A 19,223-nucleotide genomic window follows, 5' to 3' on the forward strand; every position below is an offset into this window, starting at 1 on the left:
AATTAAATTTTAGTTCCTTAGTTGCACTGGGCCCATTTCATGTGCTCAGGATCCGCATATGGCTAGTGGTATTAAACAGCACAGCATAGGTCATTTTCACTACTGCCAGAGTTCTGTTGGACCGCACTGCATTCTAGAATGATGGTGATGTCAAGAACTGAATTAGGGAAGCTTTTGGAAGAATTGTTTTGGAAGGCAGGGTGGGGAGGAAGAGATCATGAGTTTGGTTTTGGACATGTGGTGGTTTTAAAATGCCTTCCCTGACTCCTAGTGCTGTGTGTGTAACATGGCACTGATGGCCAGCTGGCCGGAGTTGGCATCTCTGGGGAAGAGCACTGTTCTCTGAGTCCTGGTAAGCCTTCTCATAGACATTTGCAGGACTTGTGTTTCAGATGTGGATGGCTTAGCGCTGCCCCTCTCAGTCACTAAGGATCCAATTCAAGGCTTTTGAGTGCTTTGGAAGCCAGCCTAACAAGGAGACGCAGTTGTTTCTCACAGGGAATTAATTACAGCGGAGAAAGCCCTCCCAGCCACGTCCTTGTGAAGTAGACAGTGAAACAGCTGGCCCTACATCACCCCCTAGTGTTCACAGCCAGCAGTCTCTTCTTTTTTCAAAAGTATTGAACCTAATCCTTAGCAACCAAATGTCTCAATGGCTTTGACCTTTTTTGTGGACATGGATCTCCTAAAGAATCTAAGGGAGGCTACAGAGCTTTCTCCCTAGAAGATCACACTTGCATCCACTGGTGTTTGCATTTGGGGCCCTCTGAAACTGCCCCGGCCCTCAGGTTGAGAACCCCTGGTAAATATTCCAGTGACTCTCAGATCTCTCTCCTGGGCTCTAGAACAGGATACCTTACTGACATTTCAACATCTCTGCCTTCCTGTCCTCTGGGCACCTCTCATCATGCCCTGGACTGAACCCATCTGATCAACTTCTGCCCTCTGGTCTTCCCCCTGTGTTCTCTCCCTCATGACTAGCCCCACTCGGTCATCCAAGCTGGAAATTCAGGAGGCATCCTCGACTCCTCTCTCGTTTTTGTGCTGCTTGCAAGCACGGCCTTATCACCTCTGGTTTCTACCCCCTGCCCATCCCCACTACTACTGTCTGATTTCAGGCCTGTATCATCTCCCAGATGGATCCCCACACAAGCTCTGCCTCTGCCCCCTCTAGCCCTCCAATCTATCCTTTTCTCAGCTGTGATAAAAACAAAAATAACACAACAAGACACAGGTCACGTTACTCTCGAGAGCTGCACATTCCATCTTTGAACCTTTTAGAGGGTTAGAAAGTTTTCTTTGTTGTTAATATGTTTCCCTGTAGGTCTCAATTACTGAGGGGCCCCATGGTGCCTCAGCGGATGGAAAGAAGCACTTACACGTCCCCAAGTCTTCTCCAGGCTGAACAGATTCATGTTTTAACCCACAGCCTTTAAATTGGAAGGGCCGGGATGATTTTGTGGGTGGGAAGACTGAGGCCAAGACAGGGGCAGGGGCAGCATCTGTCCCCCGTGTGCTATTTCTCCCATGTCGAGCAGGGTGTCTGGCACAGAGAAAGTCTTCTGTAAATGTACGTGAGATGGATGAATTTGTCTCACGAAGTACGTTGCCTGGGGTCACAGTGCGTTGGTGGTAGAAAGAGGGTTTAGGTCCAATTCTCCCAACTCCCTTTTGAGGCTGCTGGACCTTAGACAAGTCAGTTAGCCTCCCTTGGCTTCTGATCCCTTCTCTATAGAACAGATAGCAACTGTACTACTTCATAGGGTTATTACGAGGATTAACTGAGCGTGTGAAGCATTTAACACAGTCCTTGACTCATGGTAAACATTACGTGAATGGTCATGTCACACAGCAGCTGAGGTATGGCAGTCCAGATGTTTGCTTACGTTGAGGGGAAGAAAATCTAGGCTAAATGTATCCTTTAAGCAATTTATCTAAGGAGTTAGTTTAAAAGGTGCTGTTGTATTGCACTGAGGTTTGTACAGATTAAATAAACTGGTAACATTTATCTATTTGCCTACCCTGTGCAGGCAGGAATTGGTGGTGGGTCTCACAAAGGAGCTGAGCATGAACATTAGCCTAACTAACTCTGGGGAAGATTCCTACATGACAAGCATGGCTTTGAATTACCCCAGAAACTTGCAGTTTAAGAGGATACAAAAGGTAACTACGACAGCGTTTGGGAACCACACTGCTCGTGGCTCTCCCTTCTGGCATACTTGCTTTGTTACGGCAACCTCCTGACTCTGCCTCCGGCCTCACCCTGGTCCATCCAGTAAATGATTATTAACTAGATGGATTCCCCCCCCCCCAATCCAACTATATGCCATGGATCCAATCACGTCATTCTCTGCTTTAAAAATCTTCAATGGTACTATTTTGCTGCCTAATCACTCCTTTTGCTTGCAGCCTTTTTTTTAAATCAATTTTTTTTTTTTTTTTTTTTTTTTTTTTTTTTTGCGGTACGCGGGCCTCTCACTGTTGTGGCTCCGGACGCGCAGGCTCAGCGGCCATGGCTCACGGGCCCAGCCGCTCCGCGGCATGTGGGATCTTCCCGGACTGGGACACGAACCCGCATCCCCTGCATCGGCAGGCGGACCCTCAACCACTGCGCCACCAGGGAAGCCCCTAAATAAATGTATTTATTTTATTTATTCATTTTTGGCTGCATTGGGTCTCTGTCGCTGCACGCGGGCTTCCTCTAGTTGCGGTGAGCGGGGGCTACTCTTCATGCAGTATGTGGTCTTCTCATTGTGGTGGCTTCTCTTGTTGTGGAGCGTGGGCTCTAGGTGCGCAGGCTTCAGTTGTTGTGGCACGCGGGCTCAGTAGTTGTGGCTCACGTGCTCTAGAGCGCAGGCTCAGTAGTTACGGCACACGGGATTAGTTGCTCCGTGGCATGTGGGATCTTCCTGGACCAGGGCTCGAACCCGTGTCCCCTGCATTGATTGGCAGGCGGATTCTTAACCACTGCGCCACCAGGGAAGTCCCCTTGCAGCCTTTCTTAACTAGAGTTCTGAGAGAGAAATAACCTCTAATAAAGTAGCTTGGACTGGAAAGTAAGAGTCTGCTTGGCCTTTCATCAGCCTGGGAGCACAGACTCAAAGCCAGCTGCAAGATACTAGGAAACAGTATTTCTCCCAAGAACACCCTGCAGCTGTAAAATATTGTAACACTGAGAAATTTTGTTCCCTAACATCATAGGCAGTCAGAAACTTTGCTGTTCGAAGTTCTATCTGTAATTATGAAACCATCTTACTCTTGCCTGGAGAGTCCAAGCCACTTTGACAAAGAGAAGCACTCTCATTTTCCGTCTGAGGCTTGGAGCTTCAGATAAAATGTTTCTGGACATAACTTTTCACACTCACCTTAATAGTTTCCAAGGACATGGGTCCCTGAGTCCACTCTGCAGTCCAGCCCTGATGCTGAGTGGCCTTTTACACGCAGCCCTGCTTTGGTTTGGGCCTATCAAAACACTGCTTTGTCTACATTTCCCCTGAACTCCACCTTTCCCCAGAATCCTTTAATAACTGTCTTTTCCTTTGTTTGGTGAGATACACCACAGTGCAGTTTTCCTCGTTGTAATGAGTCAACAAACCTGGCTTTGTCATACTACGACTGTGTCCCTAGTGGTCTGAGGCTATCTGGGTTAAGACAGCATCCATTACATGAGAAGAATGCCATGATCTCCTAAGCATCTAGAATGGAACTAGATGCAGCATCCTTGGGAGAATTAAGAAAATAGTAGTTACTCAAGTCATTTTCTGTATTCAGTGGTCTGGATGAGGAACCGTGGCTGAAAAAGGCTGCATGGCAGTGCTTGGGCTCATGCTGGCCTTCCAGCCTGGCTCAGTACATGAAATCTGCATTGGTCCAAGGCCCAGTTCAGATGTCTCCTTCCCCATGAAGACTTTGAATCCTCCTGGTTGGACCTCATCTTTCTCTACTGCTTTTCTCTGTACTGCTCTCACAGAACCACTCCTTAGGCCTTGTATTTAAATTCCTCAACCATCTAGCATTGGGCCCTTACTGCCCAGCTTGTGAGGAAGACAAGGACAGAGTCTGATTTATTTGTGTCCCTTGCTCCTGGCAGGGCGTCTGGCATGTTGAATTGGTGTGAGGAAACTGCTCCTTTTTTTGCCGTTTAAAATCAATGTCAAAAACAAAACAAAACAAAAACAGCGTCTTTTATGTTAACAGCCTCCTTCTCCAGACATTCAGTGCGATGACTCTAAGCCAACTGCTTCTGTCCTGGTCATGAACTGCAGGATCGGTCACCCCGTACTCAAGAGGTCATCTGTGAGTCTGTTTTGATTGGCTGACTCTTCTCACTACCCTGGGATTGGTGTCTTCTACTTCCCAGTCTCATTAGAATCTCAGTTGCAGTCTCCACACTTCTCTTAGAGTGCTCAGAGCGGCCAAGCGTGCTCTGAAAGTGGGGAGTGGTGGGGGTGAGGGATACAGCCACAGATAAATGGTTGACACACCCCAGTACAGCAGAGTGAAGCTGGGTGCAGTATGGAAGGAGCATCAGACCCAAAGTTATGAGTCCCTGATCTGCCACTGATGAGCTCTGCGCTGTGGGAAATCTCTGAAGCAGCTTCCTCAACTGTAAAGGGGAATAATCCTGTCTGCCCCGCTTACTCCATCTTGACATTGTGAGGCTTAACGTGGAATAACGGACCTTGAAGCATGCTGTGCTACAAAAACATGAGTATGAATTATGTTTCCCAGGTCTGTTTAGTTAGTAGGAAGCAGTTTGAGTTGTGAGTGGTATAAAGGGGAATCAAGTGACCTTGTTCTTTGTTTAAACAGGCAAACTTTTCATTAGTTTGGCAGCTGGAGGAGAGTGCCTTTCCAAACAGGACAGCCGACATCGCTGTGACAGTCACCAAGTAAGTAATGCCTGTGTTACAGCAGGCCCAGCCTGTAGCCCTGCAAGAAGCCTCCCTCCCATGTGCGTGCATAATAGCTCTGGCTCCCTCACTGCCCAGGAAGGGGAACCTCAGTGAGCCCTGAGAAGGCACGTGTGTCCCTGCTGTGACTTGGCTTTCCCTTCTTGTTATCGAAGATATTTAAAATGTTCTTTTACTGACAAAGTAAAACTATGGTATGGTCTGGAAGAATGAGCTTTGGACTGGAGCTCTAATTCTGGTTCATTTAACTTCAGAGAAGCTCTGTCTTCTGCAAAACCTCTGTGTTTGGGGTAGAGTCGGGTACGGTGTTGGGAAAATTCTCAAACAGGGGTGGTTCTGCCCCCAGGGGCAGCGCCCGGAGACACTTGACTGGCACCACTTGGGGCAGGTGCTACTGGCATCTAGTGGGTAGAGGCCTGGAACGTTGCTAAACATCCTACAATATACAGAACAGCCTCTCTCAAAGACTTATCTGGCCCCAAATGTCAATATTATCAAGGTTGAGAAACCCTTTTAAAATCAGTTTCTCTAAGTATGGTCTCCTAGAGCGTCTTCTGCACTCTAATTGCTTATCTCCCAGAGTCTTTTCTGTCTGACCCCCAGTGATCCCAGGAAGCCACGGTAAGAAGCCATGTGTACAAAGCAGGTGTGCTGTAAACTGACATTCTTATTTCCTAGTTCCAATGAAAGAAGGTCTTTGGTCAGTAAGACCCACAGCCTTCATTTCAAACATGCCTTCATTGCAGTTCTTCCCAAGTAAGTACTTCCAAGGGGCCCACACCTGCGGGACAGCTTCAGGCATTTTCTCTTGTGGGTGGAACTTGTGGTCAGGGTAGATGTGGGCATTGCCCTTCCCTGAGAGGAGGCTGCTTAGAACCCAGGCGCCCAATGACGTCTAGGGCACTAACAGTTGGGTCCTAGAAACCCCATGGTCATAATCAAAGGAGGAGCAGTGCCAACTGGTCTTGATACAAAAGGGAACTGATGTGATGCTAAGGAGGGAAGAGAGGGGCTATGGGATTGGGAAGAAAGGAAGGAAAAAAGTAAGGCCACTCTAAGGCATTATAATTAGATACAGAACCAGCCCAAATATACAGAATTCGAATATTCTAACCTGATCCCAACTGCCCTACCACCACCTTACATTTTGATATTCAGCTTTGATCCCTATTAAGGATCAGGTGCCCTCTGTCCTAGTGTATCCAGTTGGTAGCATTGAGGTTTTTTAAAATGAGAAAGGGGCCTTGAGGCCTAACCCATGTCCTCTCAAATGCAGACCATCAGTGACGTACATGAACACAAGCCAGGGGCTTTCGCACCACAAGGAGTTCCTCTTCAATGTAAGTGCTGTGCTTGTCATTGCAAAGCCACAGGTGGCAAAGCAACACCAGCCGTGACTTCCCGCTTTGATTTATTTTGCAGATACATGGGGAGAACCTCTTTGGAGCCGAGTTCCAGCTGCAAATTTGTGTTCCAGTTAAATTACAAGGTTTCCAGGTCATAAGAGTGAAGAACCTGACCAAGACTCAGGTACATAGAGGCGGTTCTATATCACCATCACATCTCTTTCCAGAGTGACTGTGGATTTTCAAAGGTAGAAAAACTAGAACTCTAGAAAAGGAGTAGAAAAAGATTAGTTAACCTGGGAACACATTTTAGGAGTAAATTACCAAAGTCATGTTCACAAGGAATATTAACCACTCAGCCCTTAAAACGACATTCCAGTTTTTCTTCCCTTGATGAAAAAATAAGCAAAATTCAAACGTTTTGAGTAGCCATGGAGAAATTTATTTTCCACTTGAAAATCACCGATAAATTCTGCTTCTCTTTGTGACTGGCAAATGAGCTTGATAAACATGTGGCATTTCTCGCACTTCTCCCTATAAACTGCCTACCATCCTCCTTCCTGCTTGCCCTCCAGTCCGTCTGCCTAGGACTCTGCTCTGCTACGGCCTCTTTGCTCTCAGCTGGCTCCTCGTCTGTCAAAGCCAGCCTTATGACACCTACAGCAACAGGCTCTGATCGGTTTGACAGCTGAGGCCTTGGGCTTTTTTTCCTGCTCAGGCTACATAAAGTGTCAAGGCTCAAAAAGGAAAATGGGGAAAGGAATTTACAAAATGGAGTCTGCTGACAGAAAGAGGGCTTTTCAGTTGTAAACACTTGTTCTCATGTATAGTTTATTTTTAAAGAATATTTGTTAAGTTTAAACATTTCAACAAACATTTCAGCTTCCACTTGGAAACAAAATTCTTGTTTGAAAAGCTGACTGGAAACCTGTAAGAACAGGAATCCCACCCTGCTGTGGGGATAGAGGTTAAAAACGGCATCAGGGGCTTCCAGACCTGTGCCCTCTCCTTTGGGAGCGGTCAGCAACCCCAGCTTACTTAAACAGACTGTGCTGGCAGAGCAGGTCTGTGGCAGAGCTGAAGTTCAACATAGTCTCATGGAAATGCTTGATCTTTCTCCTCATTTTCTTCAAGGCAGGGGTGTTACCTTTGCTCTTGAAGGTCATTTGTTTCAGGATCTTATCTGTGAGGTAGTGTAGCCAGAGCACGTTGTTATAAGGGTGATATTCGTCCCAGCAGTTGTTGTTTTCCTTCCTCATCAGCCTGTAGATCTCAAACTGGTAGTCACCTTCTCCTGTAAACAGGTCTTGGTCCATGGAAATGTCACAGAAAACCACGATCCCGTCCCGCTCCAGGCGTGACAGGGTGTAGTCGATGATGTTGACCTGTAGCCCTCGGGTGGGGATGGAGCTCGTCTTCCCATTGAGGGTGTAGTGGAGCTCTTTGAGGCTGGTTTTCTTTAAGAGCACATTCCCCCAGTGCAAGTCTCGGTGCTCAAAGTTCAGCGATGCCTCTGCCACTGCAAGGGACGCAGTGATCTGGTGCAGAATGCTCTTTGCAGTGGCGATGGAGGACAGCTTCGTTCTCATTTGCTCTAAGTCGATCCCTCCAAACTCAAATTCCAGCACGATGAAGAGCTGGTCTTCCTCAAAAAAGTCAGGCCGGTCATTTGCAGACCCTTTGGCTGAGTTATAGCGATCCCAGGCCTGGAGGAGCAAGGGAGGGTAAGATCCTTGAACACAGTGTACCGAGTTCAGCCCAATGAAGCCTTCTGTACGGTTGCATACCTCATCAGACAAGAGGCTCAACTCTTTGGAGATGATGATCTCTGGCAGGATTTCCTCAAAAGTTTTCTGATGAGCTCCATTGACTAACTTCTGTCCTTCAATAGCAATGATTTTTAGGGCTACAGGTGTGTGGTTAGCAAGTGTTTGAAACACTTCGCCAAACACCCCTTCCCCAATCTTCTCACAGCATTCCAGTTTTTCTGAGGAAAGGCAGTCGCTGAAGGGGATAGGACCCTCCTGACTGCATTCCCCATAAACCTTTTCTGCATCGGATGCCTTTTTGTCTGCGGCATGTAGTGTCTTTAAGGGGGTGAGCAAATACATGGAGGAGAAGTGCCGAGGGTACAGGGCACTGTTTGTTCTGTTTGTGACAGGAAGGTTTGAATATTCTGATATGAGGGACTCAGAGAGGGAACTGGCAACGGTGTAGATGCTGCACACTTGTGACGCGGCGGTCACCGTCTTCTTCTTGTGCAAGCTGAAGGAGGCCCTGGCTTTGGTCCAAGAGCAGGCATTCTGTAAACGCGTCAGGTCCTGGGTGACGAGTGAATCTTTTTGCATCTTTTGGCCTTTTTTAAAGTGGTGGTGATGGTGGAGGGAGGTTTCTGCTGTCTCTTGATGCTTCCTTTTCCGGCTTGGCCCGGTTCTCTCAGGCTTGTTGCTTTTCCCAGGTGCCATACCGCGCTTGCACCCACGGGCCTCCCCGTATTCTATCTGGACAGCCTCCTGAGACCCGGCCTCTCGACCGGAGTCCTGGTCCGTGGCCCTCTGCTTGCCCATGCTGTGTGAACCTGGGCTCTCCAGCCTCCTCCTCACCAGTTCCCTGTCACAGCAGGACTCCCGCATATTCTTCCCATCTGGCCCAAGCTCAGAATCCTCAGGATTTCCTGAGTCCAAAAAGCTACAGAGAGCTGACCTGAGGCTGGCACGGGCTTGGTGGGCCAACCTGCTGAGCCTGCCTCCTGCTGTCTCTGCCTCCTGGGAACAGGGGAGAGGCTCCAGGTCCAGGGAGGCTTCTGGGAGGTGGAGGCCGCTCGGAGCTTCAGAGGCTGCATCCAGAAAGGCGGAGGGGTCGGTACAGATGCTGTCTCCTGGCGCAGGGGACCCGGGGCCGGGAGAGGCCGGAGAACTCAACAGAGAGGCACTGGTGCTCAGCTCGCCGCCGTCCCTGGGCTGGCCGCACACACTGAGGTCCGGGCTCAGGAGGCCCGGGTGGCCGTTGGGGAAGGGCGGCGGTCCGAGCGGCCCGCAGGGGGTGCTGCACTTCTGCGGGCACCGCGGTCGCAGCCTCAGGCGTCTCGGGGTCGCGATCAGACTCGGCCGGTCCTTGGAGAGTCGGCCGCCAGCGCGCCTCCGCCGCTGACCCACCGGGCTGCCGGGGAAGTCGGGGTCGTCAGGATCGTCGGAGACGACAGACGGCGAGGGGCCGCCGCCGCTGGCGTCGCTGCTACTGCTGCTGAAGAAACGCTTCTGGTCTTGTGGCGGGAACCACTGCACCGCTGCCTGGCCCGGACGCCGCCGCGGCCCCCCGCCGCCAGCTACCCCATACGTTCGGAAGAGGCGATTCTCGGGTCGCCGGAGTGACGCCGCCATCGCCGACACCCGCCAGGCGGTTCAAATGGAAACACCGCGAGACTTGTTAGAGACGCAGACCCGCCCGCCGGGTCCTAGCGCCCTGCCTCGCACCCGCAAATCACGATGGGTCTCGCGAGAAGTGGGAGAGGGCGGATAACTATGGCGGTTTGGCTTTCTCAAGGCGTCGCGGGAATGGGTCTTGTTTCAGGCTCACACTGTGTGCAGCCAGAGTCCGGAGCGTGTTTGTGGGAGCGACCTGGTTCAGGTGAGCGCGGTCGTCCGAGAGGCCAGGGCGGGGCGGCAGGGAGGGAGAGGGCCTGAAGCGGGTGACATGAGACGCACGAATTCTACTTTTCCGAGGTTTCCCCTGAAAGCACAGGCGGGGCGGTCCCAAGGCGCCCCTTAGCCTCTACACTGGGTCACGTTTGCCAGGGTTGCGGCTTTGCTCGAGCCAAGTGAGCGCAGAAACTGCTCACACCCTCTATTCCGAGACCTTGAGGTGCTCTGTGTGCCAAGTGTTAAAATTCCCGGCTTTTCCACCCGAAGAGGAATTGTGCCAACTAACACACCCCTTCTTCCAGCATGTGGAAGAATGGCATTCAGTGAGCTGTAACGTCACCTCGGATAAAGAAAATGTAACCGTGGCTGCAGAGGTCTCCTTGAGTCAATCAGAACAGGTACTTGAGATCTGATTATCCTACTGTTACCCTAAGAAGGATGATAGCATCTCCAAATATAATATGTTCAAAACGGGTCTCTTGATCCACCTCCTATCCCAACCTGTTGCTTACCCACTTACTCAGGGTTACTAACTAGGGTAACTTATTCGGGTTAGTTACTAGGAATTCTAGGAATTACTTGCGACTCCTTTTCTTACATCCCCGTATCTGTACCAGCAGCAAGCTCTGTGATTCTACCCCCACCAGTATATTCTGAATCCACTCACTTCTCTCCATCTCCACTGGTACTGTTGTAGTTCAGGCCACCCCTCTTACTGGGTTTATTGCAGTATCCTTCTCTCTGCTCTTCTTGCCTCTGTTTTTGCCATACCCTCTACAGACGTTCTTCATATAACAGCTATGTTTTAAAAGAAAACACTGTGCCACTTATCTGCTTTTAATAAAAGTTTGAATACACTTAGATTAAAATTTGTCTCTTTCAGTGGTGTGCAAGGCACCCTATGATCTGGTCTCTGCTTGCTTCTTCAACTTAATCTCCTAGTACTCGCCTCTTCCCTACTTTTTTTTTTTTTTTTTTTTGCGGTACGCGGGCCTCTCACTGTTGTGGCCTCTCCCGTTGCGGAGCACAGGCTCCGGACACGCAGGCTCAGCGGCCAGAGCGGCATGTGGGATCTTCCCAGACCGGGGCACGAACCCGTGTCCCCTGCATCAGCAGGCGGACTCTCAACCACTGTGCCACCAGGAAAGCCCTTCCCTGCTTTTTATACTCCAGTTTGCCAATATTGTTCTGGTCATAGGATCTTTGTACTTGCTGTTCCTTCTGCATGACATTGCTTTTCTCATAGATCTTCATGTATGTGGTTTCTTCTTATATTTAACTCACATGTTACCTCTTAGGCCTTACCTGATGACTCATTCAAAAGTAGGGACTAGAGCTTCCCTGGTGGCACAGTGGTTGAGAGTTCACCTGCCGGTGCAGGGGACACGGGTTCGTGCCTCAGTCCAGGAAGATCCCACATGCCGCGGAGCGGCTGGGCCCGTGAGCCATGGCCGCTGACACTGAGCGTCCGGAGCCTGTGCTCTGTAACGCGAGAGGCCACAACAGTGAGAGGCCCGCATACCGCAAAAAAAAAAAAAGTAGGGACTAAAGTCTAGTTTAACGTCTTGTGATGATCCAGGTGAGAATGATGAGATCTGAGCTGAAGAAGTAGCAATGAGGATGGAGAAAAAGGGACAGGTGCAAGAGAGGCTAAAAAAAAGAATCACCAACAACTGACTTGGGGCGTGTGGGTAGGTCAATGAGGGTGTAGCATGCAGTAAAGGATAAGGGAAAAGAAGTTGAGGTATAACTGCAGGTGTCTTGCCTGGGTAACTTTGTGATTGCTGAGGAAGTACTGGAGGAGGAGCACGTTTAAAGGGGCAGATGATGAGTGCTGTCTGTTTTAAATCAACTATACTCCAATAAAATTTTTGTAAAAGTTAACTTAAAAAAAAAAAAAGAACAGTAAGTCCATGTCTAAAATGTGTTTCGTTTTTTTTCTTCCCCATCTTATAGTTACGAAGAGATGTGACTGAGCTGCACATCCTTGGTGAAATATCTTTCAACAAATCTCTATATGAGGGGCTCAATGCAGAGAACCATAGAACTAAGGTAATCCCCTGGCTGTCTTCTCGTTCTCTGGGTGATGTCCTGGGAAAACTGTGCCTGGCCTCAGCGCCCCTGTACAGACACTTGGCTGTTGCCCTCTTCCTGTTTTAGTCTTATCACCTCTGATCTTGACTGCCAGCAACTGCCTCCGTGACCTTGAGTTACTCAGCATCTGCCTCAGTTTTTCTGTCTCTGAAATGAGGCAACTGAATAAGAGGCCTAAGCAGAGGAAGTCTCAGTTGAAATAACTAGGCTGGAATCAACAGCTATATATACTTTGATTGGAAAATGTATATTTTTTAAAATTTCTTAGATGAGAAATTTTGGGGGAGGGGTATATAACAACTCTCTTCTTAGTGTGTGGTATCAGTGTTTAGTTACAATGTTGCACAGTTACAATACTCAGGAATGCATATTTTTTTTATAAGTCTTAGACTAAGTACTAGAACTCTTGGATTCGTTTTGCAGAAGAATGACTGCAAGTCAGACTGACCTTTGTGATCTGTGGGCCGAATACTGTGTGTGCCACCCTGAGTTGTCATTCTTGTTGACACTCACCTAGATGTGCTGCCGGTGTCAGAGATTGTCCATCTGAGAGCTCTGTAGTTAGGCATGATTCAGTATCGGAGGGAATGTCAAGAGGGTGAGACTGGATCGCTAAACATTAGGTCCTCTGATTTCCTCCCTGGAGGAGGGGAAAGGTGCAGTTCTCCAAACATGTCAGGAAAAACTTTTATTTTTAAGTATTTCTAATACAGAAAATGATATGGAAGAAAGTGCCCCATTATCCCATTGCTCAGACTTTTTTTTTTTAAATAGAAAAGCAAGAAAATCCAAGCCTTACACAAAGGTCCCAAACAAAAAATAATGGTTCCTTTACTTCCCCCTTTCCACACCCCTGATTCCCTCTTCCCAAAGGGAATTACTGTTAACAGTTTCTTACATGCACATTCTTAAATAATTTATGTATAAATTTCCCCCTTTTACTTACTGATGCTTTTATTTCTATAGCATAGAGTTCCCACAGTGATTTTCCTTTTTTAAAATTCAGGACCCCAAGCAAAGTATTTACATTTCAGCTGCAAGACACTAGCACTAATGTACCATAAAGGCCTCTGTTGTTTATCCAGTGAGGGAGGCAGACCAGTGTCAACGGGCTGGCCCCTTTGAATCTTGTGCTCTACCCTCCGTGTGCTGGGGACGCCTTCCCTTGTGGCTGCCACAAAGTTGCCACTTTCCACTTCTCCCAGTGATATAGTTTCACATGGCAGTATACAAAATAGGAAGCCAAGAGGTCAGTAGCAAAAGGAGTTTTTCCTCATTTGTCTTCCTTTTTCTTTCCTTTTTTTTTTTTTTTTTTTTTTGGCTGTACTACGTGTGGCCTGTGGGGTCTGAGTTTCCCAACCAGGGATTGAACCCATGTCCACTGCAGTGGAAGTGCAGCGTCCTAGCCATTGCATTGCCAGGGAATTTCAGCCTTCCCTTTTCAAGGACAATTTTCCTAAAAACTCCTAGCAGATAATCTTCTTGTAACTTATTAGTGAGAACTAGATCTTGTGTCAGTCACTGGCAAAGTGGGATGACTTTGTCATGATCAGCTTAGACCAGTCATGACTTCTGAACAAACTAGGAAAGGAGAGAATGGCTGTTGGGTGGGCCACCAAGAGTGTTTTCTACAAGCCGGGGTATTCTGTGTCCTGCTTCTCCCTTCACCTCTACTAGAACACCTTTAGGGCACTTTAGGAACCTGTGGTTTTGGAAGAGGAAAAAAGGAAGAGGCTTTGAGAAATCGGAGTACTTCTACTCAAACCTGACATGTCACATTACTGTCATCTTGGGACTTCCTTTCATTACTTTCTGAAACCTCAGGTTCTCAAGTCTCCTCCCCATACTCCCCGCTGCCCCCACTTTACTCTTCCATGAAGGAAAAAAACAGCTCTCTTCCTGTTCTTCTTCTCTGTTGCGTTGCTCCCTCGCTATTCCCAAGGCCCAGAACTTAAGTTCAGCTTATATGAGTTAAACAGTGCCTGGAGGGTCAACCCTTGGAAGTGTTTATGACTTAATTGGAAGAGGCCTCAAAGGTAAATTTGTCCAGCCTTCCATCCCATACAGAAATTCTGTCCGAAGCATCCCTGACCTTGGTGCTTGAACACTTGGATGAAGGGAATTCAGTGTTTTGGGCAGGCAGAGGTGTCTTGATGGCCTTCTGGCCGTGATCTGTGTGCTGGGCACAACTTGGGAGGGCCATGTCTGGGTCTCACTTGGGAAGCACGTCCCCTGGGTTTTCCACTTGAGCCCTGGGATGGAGAGAGCCTCTGGACAGCAATGCTGGGGTGGCTTCTAATGGAAGGGCTTTTCAATAGTACACATGGACGCCATTTTGCATTTATTACTGTGTCACTGACATTAGTCTGGTGAAGAGCAGACCCTTATCTTTGTCATGTATTTCATGTCAGAAAATGTCCTATCAGTCATTAGTCAAGATCAAAAAGAGTTGTCAGAACAGAGTTGGAAGGGACTTAGAAATCATTTTGAAGATGGTGGGCTTGGGGCATACCTGGATGTAAAATCTTGATTTTCCGTCTTTCAGTGTTCTTTAAACCCTAGAGATCTTACTTTGTTGGGACCCTCTATTAAACTGTCAGAGGCTCCTTAATAGAACCTCTCTCTCTCTCTCTCTCTCTCTCGCTCGCTCTCTCTCACTCTCTCGCTCTCGCTCTCTCCCTCTCTCGCTCTCTTGTCTCTCACACACACACAAACAGAAGGTCACAGTCTCCTGGCAGACATAACTCTTCTAGATAAGAGACCAAAATAGTTTGTATAAAATATTTTGGTCATCAGATAATTTTACTGTGCTCTGGTTTTTTTTTCCTTTCGTTTTGTTTTTAGTTTTTGTTTTCTTTGCTTTTTGAGGATTCTGTTGCTCTCTGTAGCTGAGAGATTCTTTCCTCAGCCATGTCCAGTCTACTAATGAGCGCATCGTAGGCATTCATTTCCTGTTACAGCGGGTTTTCATCTCTAACGTTTCTTTTTGCTTCTTTCTTAGGATTTCCATCTGTCCACTTACATTGCCCGTCTGCTCGTTTTCTTTGTTCATGTGTGCTTGACTGCTCTAACCGTTAGAGCCCTTAGCATATTCATCATGGTTGTTTTAAATTCCTGGTCTGATAATTCCAGCATTCTGGCCGTGTCTGGTTCTGATGCTTGCTCTGTCTCTTCAAGTTGTGTTTTTTTGCTTTTTGGTATGCCTGGTAATTTTCTCTTGGTAGCTGGACACGCTGTACCAGGTAGAAGGAAATGCTGTAGACGGACCTTCATGAATGTGGTGAGGTGTTGGGGAGGGGCAGTGTGCTGTCGTTCTGTGATAGGCCTCAGGCTTTTAATGAGCCTGTGCCTCTGGACTGCGAACTTCACCCCTGTTTCTCAGTTTTTTTCAACCCCATTAGGTGGGACAGGATGGCTAGAGTGGGCTTGAGTTGGGTACTTCCCTTCCCCCAGGACAGTTAGGCTCTGATATTACCCAGCAGGTTAGGCTAGTTAACTAGTTTCCCCTGAGGACAGGCCTTGTTAAGATGAGGGTTCTCTGGCTTATTTCAAAATGGTTCCTCTTCCCCTCCCCCTGCTGGAAGCATGAAGGGTTTTTTCTCCAGTGTTTACTGTGGGAACCTGGTCAAGCTCCTGGAGAAAACCTCAGCCCCGCGACTGGGTTTCCTGGAGTTTGTAAGCCCCAGGGTTGTCAGCACTGCGCTTCCAGCAGCCCATCAGTTGCAGTTCAGGTTTTGCTTCCCTGGTGCTGGTGAGCCTCTGCTCTCTGTGTCAGTCTCTCTGTCTCTCCCTCCGCTCTTGGGGGCAGCAATTTGCCTTGTGGCCTCCGCTCTCTCAGGGATCCAAAAATTGTTGATTTTTCAGTTTGTTCAGCTTTTTACTTGTTAGCATGGAGTGGTGACTCTCAAGCTCCTTACATGTGGAAGCAGAAACCACAAATCTCATCAGATAATTGTAGATGCTGCATCAGGAAATGTTTAGCTTTTTGCTTTACTGTCATCAGTTTTTTTTTAAATATATATATACTAAAAACCATTGGTGTGTACACTTTTTTAAAAAAATTCCATTGGTATTTTTATTTATTTATTTATTTATTTATTTTACTTTTGGCTGTGTTGGGTCTTCGTTGCTGCGTGTGGGGGCTACTCTTCGTTGCATTGCGTGGGCTTCTCATTGCAGTGGCTTCTCTTGTTGCAGAGCACGGGCTCTAGGCGTGCAGGCTTCAGTAGTTGTGGCATGTGGGCTCAGTAGTTGTGGTGCACGGGCTTAGTTGCTCCGCGGCATGTGGGATCTTCCTGGACCAGGGCTTGAACCTGTGTCCCCTGCATTGGCAGGTGGATTCTTAACCACTGTGCCACCAGCGAAGTTCCCTGTCATCAGTTTTGATCAATACACTGTATGTTGCCAAGTTCTCACATTTTGCTCCTTAAAATAACGTGAAATTTTTTTCTCATTTTGCCTTACCTGACTTATTGGATGATCTCTTTGTTTTGTTCCAGATCACTGTCATCTTCCTGAAAGATGAGGAGGCGTATTCTCTGTCTCTCATTATTAAAAGCAGTGTTGGTGGCCTTCTGGTTTTGATCGTGATTATAGTCATCCTAGTCAAGGTCGGTTCCACTCATGTTCGTAAAGGTTCTGGTGTTGGGCACAGTCCTCCTTAGGACAGCCAGCCCCTGACCTAGAGCAGCTTCCCTGGCCTCGTGACCACCTTTCCCTCTTCCTTCAGCCACAGGCCTGTTGAGGCAAATGAGTAAGACAGTTTCTGTCTGAAAAAGATAAAGATCTAACTGAAGAATTGGAGTACCGAGATATTTTCCTAAAATGAACCTGATTGTCGTTCCCCTATTTAAGTCCTTTCCTTTCCTTCCCCTGTTTTGATGTTCAGACTCTTTCACTGCTATTCAAGACCTTCCACTCTGGCCTCTACTTTCTCCACCTTTAAGTCTTGCTTTTTTCTCAACACACTGAACTAAATAGGTTCGTGTCTCTGTGTTTGCAGTTAGGCTCTCTACACCCGTAAGCCCTTTCCTTCTTCTTGACTTGCTCTCACTCTTCCCTTAAAACTCAGCCCAGAGATTCCTGAGTGCTCTGAGCTGAGCTTTATGCTTTTCCTTTGAGCTCCCCTCTAGAAACCCTTCCAAGGGGCAGTCGTCACACTATATTCCGGTTATTTCTCTTCTCACTAGGTTGTGAGTTTCTTGATGTGTAGGAGGCTGTACTTGATCTCTTTCTACCCTCAGCCCAGTAGGCTGAGTACTTTTACATAGATATATGACCCAATACAGCTGAAACTAGTACTTTGCAGAATTAGTTAAGTTAAAAAGGTTAAAGTGCTCTGGGGGTTCAGAGGAAGGTGGAAAATCTCTTCTGACTGGGGACTGAGCACAGGAAAGGCAGTATTTAAGACGGGTCTTGAAGGATTGGGTTATCAGGAGAGATTCAGAGGAAGCAGAGGAGCATGGGGGCTACTATGGCAACAAGCAGGTAGATGGTTTTCTAAAGCAGATGGTTAGGTTAGGCCTGTAATCGGGCTTCCCTCCCTTTGTTTTAGTGTGGCTTTTTTAAAAGAAAATACCAACAACTGAACTTGGAGAGAATAAGGAAGGACCAGCTGAAATCAGAGAGTCTACTGGAAGAAGAAAATTAGACCAGCTTCCTCATCCATTGGGAGAGAGTACCAACCCGTCCTGGAGACGTCCAGAGACTGGGGTCCTGTGGGTTGCTTTTCCTCAGGATGATCGAGAGCAGAATCTAGCACACTGTTTTGTGAATGTTGTTTTTTAACCATACATTGTCCCCAAAGTGTCTGTGCATTGTGCAAAAATGAAACTTGGGAGACATTTGGTATTAAATAAAACTGTTTTCTTTACAGAAGTGCCTTTAATATGCAAATATAATATACTTTGTGATTCCCGCCCCCCCCCCCCCGCCCCCCAAGAGGAGGTTATGCAGTTATGCAGCATTTCCCAGCCTTATTTGCCTAAGAGTGCTTTTTTCCTGCTGTTTCTGTTAACGTCTTCCAAAATAGTGTTCCACGAAGTATATCTTGGGGAAAGTGGTACAAAAGCAGCTCCTAGTTTGGCATTTTCAGACCCTAAGATGTGGCCTATTATTTCAAATGAGGCCACAGAAAAGCACCCCAGAACAAATGTAAAAAGTGGAAAAACGGAGGTCACCAAAACAGGAACAAGGTGGGAGAGGAGAAGACCAGGACTTTGTTTTGTAGTGTCTACTTAACATCCTGTGCTGGTCCTCGCCTGGCTTCCTCCTGAGTGAATTGCTCAGGGGACCATCGTGCCTCCGTGAGAGAGCGCTCGCTCTTCCGCAGGAGGAGGTGGAACCAAGAGTAGGGCCTAGTTACAGGCTGGCTTTGCTCTTAGTATCTGATTTTATTTCATTTGTATGCTCCATGCTGTTAAAACTTGGCCATATCTCCCTACTCCCAAACTGCAGTGGAACAGTCTTTGTTTTCATGTGTAATAAAAGTCATTGCAAGTAATTAAACGGTGCAGAAGTATATAATGTAGAAAGTAATCTCTCTGATCCCTTGGTCTTCTTTATCTAATTCAGGTGCTTTCATTGTTATTTCTTCTAAATTTTGATTTTTTTCTAAAATTTATGTAGGTGTAAGGTGTGAATTAGGGAATTTAACCTGAGTTTTTTTTTCCCGGATGCATAACTGATTTTCTTTTTTCTTTTATTTTCTTTCTTTATTTTTTTTGGCTGCGTTGGGTCTTCGTTGCTGTGTGCAGGCTTTGTCTAGTTGTGGTGAGCAGGGGCTAATCCTAGTTGTGGTGCATGGGCCTCTCATTGCAGTGGCCTCTCTTATTGCAGAGCCCGGGCTCTAGGCGCACGGGCCTCAGCAGTTGTGGCACGCAGGCTCAGTAGTTCTGGCTCGTGGGCTCTAGAGCGCAGGCTCAGTAGTTGTGGTGTACGGACTTAGTTGCTCCGCGGCGTGTGGGATCTTCCCAGACCAGGGTTCGAACTGGTGTTCCCTGCATTGGCAGGCGGATTCTTAACCACTGTGCCACCAGGGAAGTCCCAGTTTCTGTTTTCTTGATGACCTAAAGTCTAACTATATTATTATTTCCAGATGAATAACAGTTTATCATTTATTCAAATATATATTAGAATATATATACTAGTGTGTATACACACACAGACACACACAGACACAGACACACAGACACAGACACACACACACACACACAAGTGGAAATCTAGTT

The 19,223-nt window shown here is 47.4% G+C and overlaps 2 protein-coding genes across 3 annotated transcripts in view; one reads left to right on the plus strand and one right to left on the minus strand.

Annotated features, from left to right (window-relative positions):
* Positions 1-17,873, plus strand: part of ITGAE (integrin subunit alpha E) — a 68,588-nt gene extending 50,715 nt beyond the window's left edge. Inside the window, exons 21-31 of the mRNA XM_033847972.2 lie at positions 2,031-2,163; positions 4,198-4,296; positions 4,813-4,892; positions 5,592-5,669; positions 6,190-6,253; positions 6,336-6,443; positions 9,830-9,886; positions 10,203-10,298; positions 11,857-11,952; positions 16,494-16,604; positions 17,549-17,873. Coding sequence (XP_033703863.1) covers positions 2,031-2,163; positions 4,198-4,296; positions 4,813-4,892; positions 5,592-5,669; positions 6,190-6,253; positions 6,336-6,443; positions 9,830-9,886; positions 10,203-10,298; positions 11,857-11,952; positions 16,494-16,604; positions 17,549-17,644 — 1,018 coding nt within the window. The 3' untranslated portion in view covers positions 17,645-17,873. The remainder of the gene's footprint in view (positions 1-2,030; positions 2,164-4,197; positions 4,297-4,812; positions 4,893-5,591; positions 5,670-6,189; positions 6,254-6,335; positions 6,444-9,829; positions 9,887-10,202; positions 10,299-11,856; positions 11,953-16,493; positions 16,605-17,548) is intronic.
* HASPIN (histone H3 associated protein kinase) lies at positions 5,962-9,883 on the minus strand. 2 transcript variants are annotated; one of them, XM_033847973.2, is made up of 2 exons: positions 7,407-9,883; positions 5,962-6,524 (listed from the first exon to the last, which is right to left on the minus strand). In XM_033847973.2, the coding sequence occupies exons 1-2, from the start codon at positions 9,637-9,639 to the stop codon at positions 6,517-6,519; spliced, it is 2,241 nt and encodes a 746-aa protein (XP_033703864.1). In that variant the 5' UTR covers positions 9,640-9,883; the 3' UTR covers positions 5,962-6,516. The 2 variants fall into 2 exon arrangements, with proteins under 2 accessions (XP_033703864.1, XP_019782430.1); XM_019926871.3 differs by lacking the exon at positions 5,962-6,524 and having other exon boundaries at positions 6,560-9,882.
* Positions 17,874-19,223: the final 1,350 nt, after the last annotated feature.

The sequence above is a fragment of the Tursiops truncatus genome, chromosome 20, assembly GCF_011762595.2.
Source record: "Tursiops truncatus isolate mTurTru1 chromosome 20, mTurTru1.mat.Y, whole genome shotgun sequence".
Taxonomy (NCBI): domain Eukaryota; kingdom Metazoa; phylum Chordata; class Mammalia; order Artiodactyla; family Delphinidae; genus Tursiops; species Tursiops truncatus.

Coding starts and splice junctions, on each gene's coding strand:
- HASPIN (XM_019926871.3), bottom strand. CDS start 9,639: ATGGCGGCGTCACTCCGGCGACCCGAGAATCGCCTCTTCCGAACGTAT.